Genomic DNA, 14,485 nt, shown 5'->3' on the forward strand with positions numbered 1-14,485 from the left:
AATCATTTTTTTTCCAAATATAATAATCAATGCTGATTTAAAGTTTTGAAATTCAACAGTAATTTTTTGAGAATTTTTCTTTAAATTTTTCTTTCTCAGAATACTATTATTTATTAAAATATTTTTACCTCTTCACATTAAATTTTAATCATTAAACTGCGGGATTGCTTTTGACAAAAACGTCACACATTATATACTAACTCCTGATAATCAGGCGGCAAAAACTCCTGATAATCAACTTACAATTTTTTTTAATATAATTTTACAAATTGTTTGAGAGAATCTTATAATTACAAATGGGAGTGTACTCAAAAGAAGGAATGTGTATTTTCCATGGTATTTGACGGAGTTTTATATAAACCATCAGATATTTAGATTTGATTAAAGGCCCCCCTCTCCCCCATATAAAAAAAAACAAACAAATGAGGCTATAATTCATTCTTTGAAGAAAAAAAATTGTACCCACTTCTTCAACACTCATACTATGTTAAAATATTTAAGAAAAAAAATTAGAGTATAAGGTAAGTATGTGAAAGGAATTTAATTTCATGAAATGTGAAAAAAAATTACTTGAATTGATTATGATGTTTTTTAAAAAAATAAAGGGAAGTCAGATGAAACTCTAAAAAGTATGTGATTTATAAATAATCTATAAATAATCTAACTTTTTATAAGTTTAATAATATAAAATATCAAAATTATTGCAAACAAAAAAATTCTAACAAATTTTTCTGCAATTATTTTTCTTACATGCGTTTCTTTGTGATATAATAAAATATAAGGTCAGCACTTATAATGAAAAATTTTACGATCTTTCTAAGAAAGATAAATAGGAGCACAAGTGTCTTTCACGTGCGTGGGACTGCGTGTCTGAGTATATGGAAACGGCTTTTGATCTTCGTCTTTATGTTCTAGTCTCTCAGGCTTTGCTTCGCTGCTCTTGCCTGCAACCCGAAATTCCGAAGTGCCCTGAATCACGTCTGAAATCCGAGGAAAACCGAGGGAGGGATCACACAATCATGGCCAGGTCAGTGAAATATGAATTGAGCGCTAGCAAGGCTGGTTTTGAAGCGGCCGTTACCCCCGCCTCTGCTTCTGAAAGCAACGAAGAACGTAGAGATCTTCGTTCTCGCTACCAGTCCGTGAAGAACTTTATTCACGGTAACTTATTTATGTTTACCTCTCTCTCTTCGTATTCGCCGCATACTCCATGTTTGGTTTAGGATTTCACACCGTTCCTTGGGCCCCAAGTCTCGAACGCACAATTTAATTTCCAATTCCCTGTGATTCTTTTGGCCGACTTGCCGTTGCTATTTTTTTAAGTTATCGCAATGGCCAGGCTTGATTGAGTGATTTACTAAACCTACTTTAAAAATCCAGATTCCGCGTGTTTGTTGACTCCTGTTTCTCGGCACCAACTACTGAATAGCAGCCTGCTATTTTGCAGATGAAAGGGAAGACATAACAAGCCCTAACACTGATAAGTTTGATTTGATCTTTGGAGATGTGGAGAGCTTACATCAACGAGGTATAAAATTTTCCTTTATTTGGATATCGACCGCATTTCATGATGTTGGATGACAGTCCTAGTTGTTTTGGATATTTTCAAAATAACAGAATCAAATGACTTTGTGATAACAAATAAACATTCGATGACCTTTGAGTCCATATGAAATTGTTTCCTTTGTTGGTGTCAAATGCCGGTGTATATGGTTGCTGCCTATTTTGTTTCATGATGCAAGCTATATGAGATTTTATTTTTTGTTCTTTTGCCTGTTCTCCCTGCTTTCAGTTAGAAAACCCAGAGAACAAGTGGCTGATGCAAAAGCACTTCTGGACATCACCGAGTGCTTGGTATCGTCTGTGAAAGCTCACGTCAATGATGGATTAACTCCTTCAGACTTTGTCTTGCATATCCTGAACGAATTTGGAGAACGATGTGAATCAAATGCTAGCGCTCAGGACTGCAGGAACTCAATACGATGGAGGGATCTTGGAGTTGCTGTATCAGGTGTTTTCAAAGGAGTTACTGGGTGCAGCACCATGTAATGTTAATACATTAAGGGTTCTCTGTCCTGTTATTTGTTGTCATATTGTTACGTTCCTTTATATATTCATTTCGATTTTTTCTTCTTCAGGATTGGCCCCATGGATACTGAAATAAATCAGAGAAAGACAGTTAATCGAAGAAAGCGAATGAGATCAACTCAAATTGCTCGGCCAGAAGAGGTAAAACATATAGTCTGCAGTTTTTGCCAGACAGAAATTGGCTGGAAGAGATTTAGATTTTTGTTAGACCTTTCTTTCATGTACAGATTGTTGTCTTTAGTTCCAGTGCTGTAATCTTCCTACTAATCTTCTGCCCGTTTATAACCCATTTTATTATAGTTGGAACATAATAAAGGTGTGGTGCATCGTGTCCGAAGTTACTATGGAAATAAATCATTCAAGAATTTTAACACGTACATGCATCTCGCTTTCTTTACAGTCTTTACTTTTTAGGATACAAAACTAGTCATCCTTATGTTATCGGTTCTTAATTATCTCAGTTTCCCGATGTAACTGTACTTTTTTGCAGCTTGATGGTTGTTCAACGGAAAGGATAGTTGATACGGATGAAAACATGTCAACCATGTTTAATATCTTGAGGGAAAACAGAGTTGTCAAACTTGAAAATTTGGTATTGAATAGGAACTCTTTTGCCCAGACAGTGGAGAATTTATTTGCTCTTTCGTTTTTAGTCAAAGATGGAAGGGCCGAGATAAAAATGAATGAGAATGGATGGCAACTAGTTTGTAAGTAACTTCAAAAATTCTTACAGTACTATTCTCACTCGCTGCCGTCTACCTATTTGTCTCTTAAATGATATTATCTATAACTTTTCTTCATGCACCTGCTTTATGCCAGCACCAAGAAACGCTCCTGCTGCAACAGAAGTTCTTTCCGGGGAAGTTGCTCACAGCCACTTCGTCTTCCGATTTGACTTTAAAGATTGGAAGGTATTCTGAAGCAGCTGTATGTAAATAATTTCACTGCTTTTCTTTTGTGTTTAATTAGAGGTATTTTTAATTTTGCCAGCTGTTTAGGGGTATTAAATTTGCTGCTTTATTTTCTTTCATTGACTATTAAAAGGACTGTTGAATATGGAGAATGAAATAGAAGGAAAAATTGAACTTACAATTTATACATGTTCTTTGGTTTCTGCATATAAAATGGTTAATAATAGTGAAGGACTGATACTGCTAAGTGACGTCTTTTTACTACCAAACACCTCCTAATTGTGGGATCATTGTATATTGGCCTTAGCAATCATGTGGCTCTGCTTACAGCAAATGATTTGCTAGGCAGGCAGAAGAAAATGACAGAGCAGGAATATCTGGCTCATCCTAGAAGCTCGAGTTTTTCTACATGCATTACATGTTTCGCACTAGAATATAAATGATCATATGGGTTTCTAAGTTGTCACGAAGCCATCATGTTGCTAGCTGTACTTCTGAGTTTCGTTTTCAGTATGTATCTTTCTTCATCGTAATATAATTATATGTGATCTTCCTAACGGAAGCCATCTGTGCAAAGAAGGACACAATTTAATTCCTGTTAATGTACATTTTATCTTATCATAAGTTTTTGCCGAACGAATTTATATGAACCTCCAAATTCTTTCTTGCTTAATGTCTTCTTTAATGTCTTGTGTGAAATTCCCAGCTGATGACCCGCACTGTTGGGATTGGTGAGGAGATGATGCCGCACAGGAAGACAACCATCATCTGATTCGACGGCGGCAGCAGCTCTGGATGTTATTATTAACAGATGGCCAAGTGTTGCTTGACTCGCCAGTTTGACTTTTAGCAAATTGGCAATGGAAAACTGATAATGGAGGCCAAGGCATCGGTGATGCTGGTGAACGTGTGCTGTCCACAGATTTTTACATCTTGGTTTCTATTTTGTTTTAGTTTTGCACTGTCCTCACTAATAGCCACCCTTTGTTGGGAATGCATTATGTATATCCGCACCATTCACCATCATGTACGTGTGTTAGAAGTTATAAATATGGTCCAGTAGTTCGATATAGTTGGCCGAAAAATAAAGGTAGCTCAATATAAAGCCTTCTCTTCAACAAGTTCTTTTGTTGCTTAGCGCGCCCGTGATTTGGTAGCACCACATGGCCAAAGTAAGGTTTAATTTTATCCTTTAATTTTAAAAAGTATATATTTAGTTTTTTTAATTATGAAATTGTTAAAAAAATGGTGACATTAAGACCTTAAATGTTGATAAAACATTTTTAAATGCTAACAACTTAACATATTAAATTTAATCATCGAAACAACTATAAATGTTACAAAAAATCATAATTTAGTCTAACAATTTTAGAATTAAATGATCAAATGTATACTTTTTAAAGTTAAGGAACCTAATTAAAACTTTATATAAAGTTAAATGACCAAATACATACTTTATTGTTAAGTTACTTTTTAATATTCTCTATTGTATTTTCAATATAAAATTTATTTAATTAATTTAATTTGATTAAAAAAATCATATAAATTAATTATAATAGAATGATCTACCTAAAATATCTATATATAATATTAAATTTTATATTAATTTATAAAGTTTAGTAAATTAGTTTAGAAAACAATAATGAGCATTAAAAAATATGGTGAATTGATGTTTTATATTTAATATCAAATATAATCTATTAACTAACTTTTGAGTATATATTTTGACACATGCGTGCCCATAATACAAATGCAGGAAATGCACTCGTTCTTTTTATTATTTTATTATTGTTTTCAAAGTCTTAAAATTTATGCTATCAATGGCTGATTGTTTATTACTAAATATTGACACTTGTCATTACTATGAATTAGTTATATTCAATAATAATGTTTTTAAATAGTATTATTCTTTTTTACACGATCATGCATCTTGCTCTTTAAAAGCTCAAACATCTCCCTGATTAGTGTTGGAACGGTCCTGTGCAATGCCCTGGATTTCGTTCCCAGCTGCGCAAATTTTTAGTTGCCACAAAAAAGCTTCCACCATCTTTAATCCTTAATATAAAAACTAGATAACTAATTTGAGTAAATTAAAAAAAACTAGTTAAATTGATTATTTGTAATAGATATGTGTTGTTTTTCCTAAAATATCTTTACTAATCAAGTGTATTAACTAGAATTATTATTATTACAATGATTATCTTGAGAAAAAATAGATAAATATGAGAGATACAATGAATTGAGGTCTTATATTTAGGATGAAAATAAAAATTAAATGAGTTTTTATATTAAGAATCAAAAGTAATATATGAACAGTAATCTTAAATTTTGATATTTTTTATTATAAATTAGGCTTATAATTTTTTGGGAAGAGGGACGGTATAATAATCCTAATCCACAATAGGATACAAATGGAAGAGGGACGGTAAAATAATCCTAACCTCACACACTTCCCTTGGCCGTGAAATTAGTGTTTTTCTTTTGTAGGGCTAGATTTGCACACACGTCAGCAAAAGTTAACGGCTCCATCACAGAGTCCGTGAGTCGCGAGTCGTGACGTCGAAGCAACCTTAATGGCTGTTAATAAAATGAAAAAAAAAGGGAAAAAAAAAAGGCTCGCCCTCCCTAGTCCCTCCTCACTTGAAGTCGGTGCGGTGGCAAACCCCTGTAATTCCCAACAGTGGAGTAAAAACTGAAAACCCTAATGTCAATTATTTATTGGGTCACTAAAATAGTAAATAAATAAATAATAGGCCGATTTTATTATTAATAATATCCTCTCCGACGAGCCCTGCCCTTCCTTTCGAAGCCCCCACATCCCAGAGCAGCTCAGCGCCCTGCTCTTTCGAAACCCTCTTCTAGGGCTAGGGTTTCCCAGCTTATCCCTCTCTGCTACTGCTATCCTCTTGATCTTTCTGTATTCCAGCGATATTTTCATCTGCTGTCTGTGTGCTTGTCGGTTGAGGTTATTTTTATTCGGATCTTGATCCATTGCTTTCTTAAAATGGATATTCGTAAGAGGGGGAGGCCGGAGGCTGGCATCAACGTTAACGGTGGCCTCAAGAAGACCAAGCAAGGTTTGCTTTTCTTAGTTTCCATCCTTTTCTGCTCACATATTTAACATGTTCCAGAGTTATTCTAGCTCCGTCTCGCGTATTTGGATTTTCATATTTTAGAAGCATCTTTATTTCTGCTTTATTGTTTAGTGGCTTTTCTTTGGTGATTATTTGCCCTATCCGAGCTGGATTTTTTTAGTACCCTTCCCCTGTTGGTAAGCTGCATCTGAAATTATTCTTCAGCTACCCTTTGATTCTCGCGTAAATTAAAAATCTTTGGACTTTAAAATTAGAGTCTCGTCCGTCCAAGCTTATTTGGAAATTAAATCCTTGCTGAAAATTTGCAAAGAATGTATTATTTTCAGTCTTATTCCTGAATTTTTTTTTCCCCAAGTCCACTTTTTCATTCGTAATATTCCCTGCTAGGTTTACCCTTGCATTGGTAATGTTTTCCACTTGCGCAAGCATACCTGTAGTTGTAAGTAAAGTTGTTTTGAATTGGTCCATCAACTAATGGGAAGACCGTCTGTGTTCAGGATAGGAAAGAAACCAATTTTTATTGGAAGATTTACTGCCTTTCACTTTTGTGATAGCCACAATTTGCAATATCCGTGATTGCTAAAAACACTGCCTTCATTTGTCAGCTAAAATGAAAATGATTAACTTTAAACATGTTCTCCTTTCATGATGACTCAAAAAGGGCAAGAGTCCATTTCTAGTCTCTAAAGCTCAACTGAAGTTTTAATTTAGTCTGATAACTTTATTCTGGTTCAATGTCACCTTCAAAGTTAAATTATGCTTCGACTTCACGCACATACATATCGGATAAGTTGACGAGTGCAAGTTGTGCCAGCTTATATCCAACTGACAGTTTTCTATTCATCTCAATACAATCCCTGAATCGGTGTACTTTAGGGCTAAACAACCTCTCCCACTCTGGTACTCAATCCTTAATAGGTTAAACCAACTAAATGAATAGCCAAAGATGTTGCTGATGCTTCAAGACAACAATTAAATTTACCTACAAGATCCGAGTGATGTCCAATTTAGCGCTGCAGTCATTCCACATCTACCATCAATGCTCGAGATTGCTTCAATTTGTCGGTGTTTGACTCAACTATTAGTAGACAGCACGAGATAGCTCCCATAATGCTTATATACCATAACCCTTTTGCTTGGATATAAGACGTCTAGTGTTTCCTTCTTGATTTTATACCATATTCTTCATAATCCAGGTTAGATCTGAGTTTCTTTTGCAGCGATGTGGAACACCACCTTAATGCCAGACTGAGTACATAAGGTCAAGCTGTAACAAGTTGTCCTGCAGCATTTGGGTTTAGGGATTGGAGAAATTGCTTAAACTCTAAAATGCAATGTTGGGAGTTTTTATTTGGAGAAAGGAAAAAAAAAATGATGAGTTGGAGCATTCTGTACTAGTCTGCATCTGCGTTCAACTTGATATGTTGATGTTCATGAGCCGTATCAGATACTTCCGTTAGGGAAACTATTGGGCCAGGGAAAAATATCACATTGAACCAAAATAAATTTGTTGAACTAATTCAAAACTTGTGTGAAGCTTTAGGGACCTAAGATGGACTTTTGCCTACCTGAAAATAACATATCATTTGAAGCGTTAACAATTTTCATATAAAATGTTCTAAGTCAATAAGCAAGAGAATATTAACTGAGAAAAAGTAATTAATGTTTTGCAACAGAATTGGAGTCCTTATCAACTGGTGTAGGAAGCAAATCGAAGCCTTGTACCAAGTTTTTCAGGTTCTAATCTATTCTTATCTAAATAAATATTTGAAGTGTACAGTTTTATTTTTTTCCCAAAAGAATGTTATAAGTTAATTTAATAATTAAATGTGCAACTGTTATAAAACTCTGCAAATTAACCTGATTATTGGAGGTTTTTATACAGGTACATACTGTTGTCTGCTCTAATCAAGTCATAACAGAATATTGTTTTTTATGGAGTACGGAAAAGATAATATACACCTATGTTGGACAGTTGGTGTTGAGCGCTCACCTCTATGTGAATATAAATTGATAATTGCCCTCTTCATGTTTGCCTTACAGCTTTATAGTATTAATGTGTCCCACGCAATTAAGCACTATTTAATGCTAATACTCAGCTCTTAGTGGATTCTACGGCTTATGAACCACATTTAACTTGGTGAGCCAGTAATAAGTTAATACAATGAACTTTGATCAGTTGGAACAGGTATGATATCAACATGAAATACATCTGGATTTTTGTATTGTGGTGCTCCGCACGATCTCTTTAGAATTGAAGAGACATACGCCCTTTCTCATATTCAACCTTAACTAGATGTATTGTATCCTAATCTTCTTTCTGATTGCATCAGACTTTTATCTAGGAATTAGGTGTGTATTGAAACGCAATGCTCTTTGTTATTTTTTGCCATCGTTGTATCTATGAAATCGTTGCACTTATTGTGACAGTCGTGATTATTTTCTCCTGCTATGGCAACAACTTTATAGCATTATCAGTTTAATTGCACATTCAGTTCTAGCATTGTTTTAATCTTCACTGTAGGTGATATAGTTAGGTGTATATATTGATTGAAAATGTTAACCTATGTAGGAAGTTGTGATTTTGTGCTTGCATGCACTCTGTTGCATAATTGTGAGCTACTTAAGCTGCCTGCATTCTATTTTATAGTTTTGCCGGCCGATTCTTAGTTGTTAATAAATTTTAGCCTCTTGAATCACAATATGATACTTGAGGTCCGTGATGTCTTTCTGGGTTTTACAATGATGTTGGAATTTCTTCCCCTGGATTTCAGTTGAGAGTGTCGGATCCTTTGCTGCTGATGAATGTGACTGTTTTCCTGAGTATTTGTTCAGCATTTGCTGCTACAATTGTAGCATTATAGTTTAGAGAAAATTTCTAACTGCACCCTTGAACTCGTCTCTTTGAGAAGCTAAGCTGGACAAATGTACTCATCATATATACCTTTGCATGCAAGGCTAATGGAATTAGATAACTTTTGAATGGGCTGTATAAGTAGAATCTTTTGATTGTTGCCCGTTAAAGTTTGGGTTTGGATTAATTAGGTGGTTTAGAGGGAAGAGTGCACTATCTAAGTGATGGTAAAAGTGGTATCATTGTCCAAACAATGTAGCCTTAGTTGAATATTTAGTCTAATCGTTACTTCTGAGTTTCCTTTTGGAGTGAAAGGCAATGGTGGTTTGGTTTCATCAGAACCAGGTCTGTGGTATCTAGAGCAAAGCCTAAGTATTTGAACTTTTTATTGGTTTTATGGTAATTATGAAGCACAATTTGTTGAAAATTTTGGTCTTGCACAGTATAGTGCTGAAACCGGCAGTTGATTAATGCTTGAGATCAAGAAAAGAGAAATAAGCCTTTTCATGTTGATTTAAAAAAAAAAGAAAAAAGATTTGGCTGTATCAAATCTTTGCTTCTGGCCTCTTAAGTGTAGATAAACATGTCCTCTATGACCTATAACTATCTCCCTTTCGTGTGCTTGGTGAATTGTTTCCGTTTATGTGTCCTTATTTTGGAGTTTGATTTTACTGTTTATCTGTGTCACCCATGTATGGAGTCACAGGCCCTGGATTGGAACTTGGTGCGAGCGTATTGTATGCTTATGGTGTATCTATTTGACTATATAGCAGAACACCTATTATTTGTATCTCTGAAGTTTTATTCCGTTCCTTTAGGATTTGCCAGATGGTTTATATTTTTTTCAAACTTGATTCTTATACGATGACTTGAGGAATTTGAAAATGAGTTAACACCTTTACCTCACTCTGCAGGGAAGGGGTTAGACTAAGATTTATATGCTGTAATTATTGCCATGATCTGATTGTTTAATTCTCTCTTCGTTGCAGCACTGCTGGCTGCCCTTTTGGGGAGGGTTGCCACTTCTTGCACTATGTTCCTGGTGGCTATAACGCTGTTGCTCAGATGATGAATTTAGCCCCTGTTACTCCTGCTGCTTCTAGAAATGTTGCAGCCCCACCGCTGGTACATAATGGCTCCAATCCTGCTGTCAAAACTCGCATATGCAATAAATACAATTCTGCAGAAGGCTGCAAATTTGGTGATAAGTGTCATTTTGCACATGGTGAATGGGAACTTGGCAAGCCTATCGCTTCAGTAGAAGATCATCGTGCTGTGGGACCCATTGCAGGCCGTATTGCTCCCAGTCGAATGGAGCCTCCACCTGGTCCTGTGGCTAGTTTTGGTGCCAATGCCACTGCCAAGATCAGTGTAGAAGCATCCTTAGCTGGAGCAATCATTGGGAAGGGTGGTGTAAACTCCAAGCAGATCTGTCGGCAAACAGGAGCAAAACTATCAATTCGGGATCATGAGTCAGATCCGAATCTTAGAAACATTGAACTTGAGGGAACGTTTGAACAAATTAAGGAAGCTAGTAACATGGTGAAAGAGTTGCTTGCAACCATCTCAATGTCTGCGCCGCCTAAAATCCCTGGTGTTCCTGGTGCGCCAGCCCCCCTGGAAGCAATTATAAGACCAAGTTGTGTGAGAACTTCGCCAAAGGATCTTGTACTTTCGGAGAAAGATGTCACTTTGCACATGGGGCTACTGAACTGCGTAAAACAGTAGTATGAACTGGGTAGGTGCATTTGTCTTGCCCTTTCGTAGCCAGGGTTGTATTTTTGTTGTGCGCTGCAACTGTTACTGACAAATTCTATTGTCGGAGTTTCGTTCTTGTTTTCTTTTCAAGGCTGGCATGGCTTTCTCAATCTTAGATTTCGATTGAATATGTAGATGTTCTCCTTAGGTTTGCTGAATTGGCTAGAGGTTGTTGTCCCGAGATTTCTAATGACTGGTACTGTTTCCTGTACGGAGCTCCCTTTTTTCTTTTTGGGTGACGTGTTTTTCGATTCTAATCTGTTAGATCGTTGGCTTCATATTAGAATTATTAGTAGTCAAAATAATATCTCCATATCATTTTGGCCATATCAGTCATACATCGGCATTGGTCTCACTTGGTGTGATTGATGTGAACGGAGAGGGAAAAGAAAGAATACACTTGGACAGGGTGTGAATGGTTACAAGACGACAAGAATCATGGTTCATTTTATTGATTTAGGAGGTCGCCGCGGTATTTTGGTGGGCTTTGTAGCTTGGTCGTCTTTTTGGTAACGTTGATAATTAGATGGCCAACGAACATCTTGTATCATCAACTTGAAAAAATAAAATGTCTATCATCTGCATCCGTGGCTTGAAAAAATAAAAAATAAGCTTGGCATGCATCAGGCGAGATCGCCGACGGCTACACAGGTTAAAAAGCATTTATTTTCTGTGCAAGGTCTGATAAGAAAGAACAGAATCCATAAATTTGTTTTGATATTTCAAATCCTCCAATATCTTGAGGGAGGTAGCATCATTTATGATCGGGGGATGACGAGCAAGTGGTTGGCCCCAGCGGATTGATCGAATTTGCATTTAGAGCCGGCCACAGTGGGTATGGTGTGGGCCTATCAAATGGCTTTTCACTCTCTTCCAAGGGCAAACACACAAGCATGAAAGCATGTTCATATAAGGGTGTGTTTGGATAAAACCAAACTATGATTTGGAGAATAGCTTCTGAAAAATAGATTCTAGAGAAAGATTTTATGAAAAAGTGATTCTGAGAAGTGAAAGTGTTGGATAGTTGTTACCAGAACACTTTTTATATGTGCAAATTACTAAAAAGGAGCATAAATTAATATTATAATTATATAAGGGATGGATTTTATAATATATTTTGATTTGAAGAAATAAAATTGTTAATAAAAAATTTTACTAACATAATTAATAATATATAAGATAATATAACTAATAAATATTAATGTGTGTATATATTTATAATTGTAAGATTAAATAGTGAAGAACCGAGTGTGGAATGAAGAGTGAGGCATCAATTATGGGGGTTGCTTTGTCATATGCTGTTGGGTCCACACCAATGTCTAGAAAATTTGAGCCAGAAGCAACTTCAAACCACTTCTGCCGAAACCATGGTTTTGGGGTTTAAAACCATGGTTTGACCCCAAACCATGGTTTCACATTTTCTGCCCCTGTTTGGCTGGTTTCTTTCCCAAACCATGGTTTGGAGGGACATCCAAACAGGGCCTAAGTCATGGATTCGTACGTCATGCAGAGAGTGGTCAATCATTTGCGAATACTTATAAAAAATCGCTGATATCATATTTAATAGCATGTTTTTTTGGTCCTAAGCATCCATATCCTCGTATTAGAAATAATTCTTTTCGAAATACTGTCAGACACTAAGATCCCGTTTGGTACAAAACATTAAAAATGAGGGTAGAGATTAATACTGAGATTAAGAAAACCTATTAAAAAAGTGGATTGGACAAATCTATATATATGAGATTGAAGAATACCACCATAGGATGAGGTGGTATTTTCCAATCTTACCTCCGTGGGTTTGCCTAATCCTATATAACAAATAATTACTCATGCTAAATATTTGTTTAATAATTTTTCTCAATTGCAATCCTAGTTTATGTCTGTCATTTTTAATGTTTCGTACTAAATATGACTTAAGTGTGCACACTTATACTGGTGAATATTTACTATTGTGGTTTTTGGTTGAGTGTAGTGAAGAGTGCAAATGACGAATATGTGACTCGGTTGAGCCGCAACAAGATCTGGCTGCAATTCGGAAGAGTTTTCCATCTATATAAGTGCATTAGGCTCAGTTCACAGTAATTTAGAAAAGAATGGTATATAAAGAATTGAGAAGCAAGATAAGTTATAAGGTAAGGTCATGGTTGTGTGGTCTTCTTGTTATTGTGATATCTGGCGTTTTGTGCTGCACTCTCTCTCTTTTCCCCCTTTGTAGAATTTTTTACAGAAGTCAATCGTTTTTTATCTTTGGAATGCCACTCTTTGTTTTGCCCCTAACCTCACCGTCCACGTATGACATAGTACCCCTTCGTATTTGGATAACTAATTAATAAATATTAAAATAAATTAGTTCAGTTGATTATTTATAGTAGATATAAACGTATCTTTGTTTTCTTAAAATACTCTCTTTGATCATTTGTATTTAAACTACTTTTTAATTGGGAGCTCTTTTAACGTGTATAATTAATGGAGATCTTCTGAAAAGATCTAATAGATTAAAATGAACTCCTCACCTAATTTCTATACTTAGGATTAGAGATAGTATTACAATTAAGTTAGAACACAATAAAACAATTCCAAGTTGGCCTAAATAAATAAATAAATTCTGAGTTGGCCGGGGTAGGCTGACGATGATACTGAGCATATGCTCTGAGTTTAAGGGAATAAGCCAATGAGATCCAGATGGAATCACTTTCCTGTCTTTTTCACTTCCGTCTTAAATTAAAAAAGTGTTTGGCAAACTATAAATTACTTTTAAAAAGTATTTTTTAACAAATCAAAATAAAATCATTCATATATTTATTTTATACACCGTAAATTTCTTTTACAATTATGATTTGGTTTCTATTTAAATACTTTATAAACCAACTAAATTTCACAATTAAGATGATCATTCCTCGCACCCCAGCCCACAGTATTTTAGGCAGAAGTCATTATCCAAATTACTTAAAAATAAAACCATCATGTGCTCTCTCACAAAGATGAAGTCGCGCGTATTGACATAAATTTAAAACGAGAAAAAAAAAATCAGAATGAATGGACATAACTTAGTGAGTGGAATGAGATCTTTTTTTTTTTTTTTTTAACTCTTTTTGTGGCTGCTATGCGATTCCCCGTGATGCCCAAGGGCCACAGTCTTGTACTATTGTCCCCAAGCAGGCTCTACTTTCTTCCCTCCCTTTTATTTTTGTCTGCATTAATAAAATATATGAATAAATTAAACACGTCTTTTCCCTTCTTGTGAGATGCTTGGAGTTTGACGGTTAAAAAAAAAAAAAAAGAATATCCCAGGATCACCATCCGTTCTGGGGATTAATCTGCCTAAGATGCGAGGGGGTAAAAAGTAATTTTATTTCATCCACTCCTGGTTTAGATGGAATAAAAGAAAATTAAGGGGAAAAAACTTTTTTATTTACTTTAATAAGGATAGAAGACAACAATCGAGAGGAGAGGAAAAAGAAAAGAGGGAAAGTGATTGGGGGAGGCCACCCGTCACCTTCTTTATTTTCCAAACTCTAACCATCCGTCCACACACACAGATTTTGGGGATGACTGTTTATCTCCAACATGCCCTTACCGATGATTCCAGATAATATATTTTTTTTTTTCTTTTTTAAAATTATTATTTAGATTTTTTAATAGAAAATTTGAAAAATATGCTTTTTGCCAAATTATTTGATTTCAATATATTTTTATTGGTGTGAACCTTGATGAGTCTTTTGCCTCCAATCATAACGAAAGGGTACTGTCATTATGATACTTTGTCTTTTTTTTTCCGG

General features: G+C 35.3%; 2 protein-coding genes across 2 annotated transcripts; both read left to right on the plus strand.

Annotated features, from left to right (window-relative positions):
- Positions 1–935: 935 nt before the first annotated feature.
- On the plus strand, positions 936–3,937 carry LOC114745998 (non-structural maintenance of chromosomes element 4 homolog A-like). The gene is made up of 7 exons (XM_028934172.1): positions 936–1,161; positions 1,448–1,528; positions 1,793–2,045; positions 2,139–2,229; positions 2,579–2,795; positions 2,908–2,999; positions 3,706–3,937. The coding sequence occupies exons 1-7, from the start codon at positions 1,020–1,022 to the stop codon at positions 3,769–3,771; spliced, it is 942 nt and encodes a 313-aa protein (XP_028790005.1). The 5' UTR covers positions 936–1,019; the 3' UTR covers positions 3,772–3,937.
- Positions 3,938–5,788: 1,851 nt separating this feature from the next.
- Positions 5,789–10,963, plus strand: LOC114746001 (zinc finger CCCH domain-containing protein 31-like). The gene is given in 4 exon segments (XM_028934179.1): positions 5,789–6,076; positions 7,771–7,831; positions 9,938–10,559; positions 10,562–10,963. Coding segments are annotated over 4 exon segments (876 nt in total). The 5' UTR covers positions 5,789–6,003; the 3' UTR covers positions 10,682–10,963.
- Positions 10,964–14,485: the final 3,522 nt, after the last annotated feature.

The sequence above is a fragment of the Neltuma alba genome, unplaced genomic scaffold, assembly GCF_004799145.2.
Source record: "Neltuma alba isolate B1F8T4 unplaced genomic scaffold, ASM479914v2 tig00004863_pilon, whole genome shotgun sequence".
Lineage (NCBI taxonomy): Eukaryota > Viridiplantae > Streptophyta > Magnoliopsida > Fabales > Fabaceae > Neltuma > Neltuma alba.

Coding starts and splice junctions, on each gene's coding strand:
- LOC114745998 (XM_028934172.1), top strand. CDS start 1,020: ATGGCCAGGTCAGTGAAATATGAATTGAGCGCTAGCAAGGCTGGTTTT. Junction 2,046..2,138: donor GTTACTGGGTGCAGCACCAT/GTAATGTTAATA, acceptor TTTCTTCTTCAG/GATTGGCCCCATGGATACTG. Junction 2,796..2,907: donor GAATGGATGGCAACTAGTTT/GTAAGTAACTTC, acceptor GCTTTATGCCAG/CACCAAGAAACGCTCCTGCT.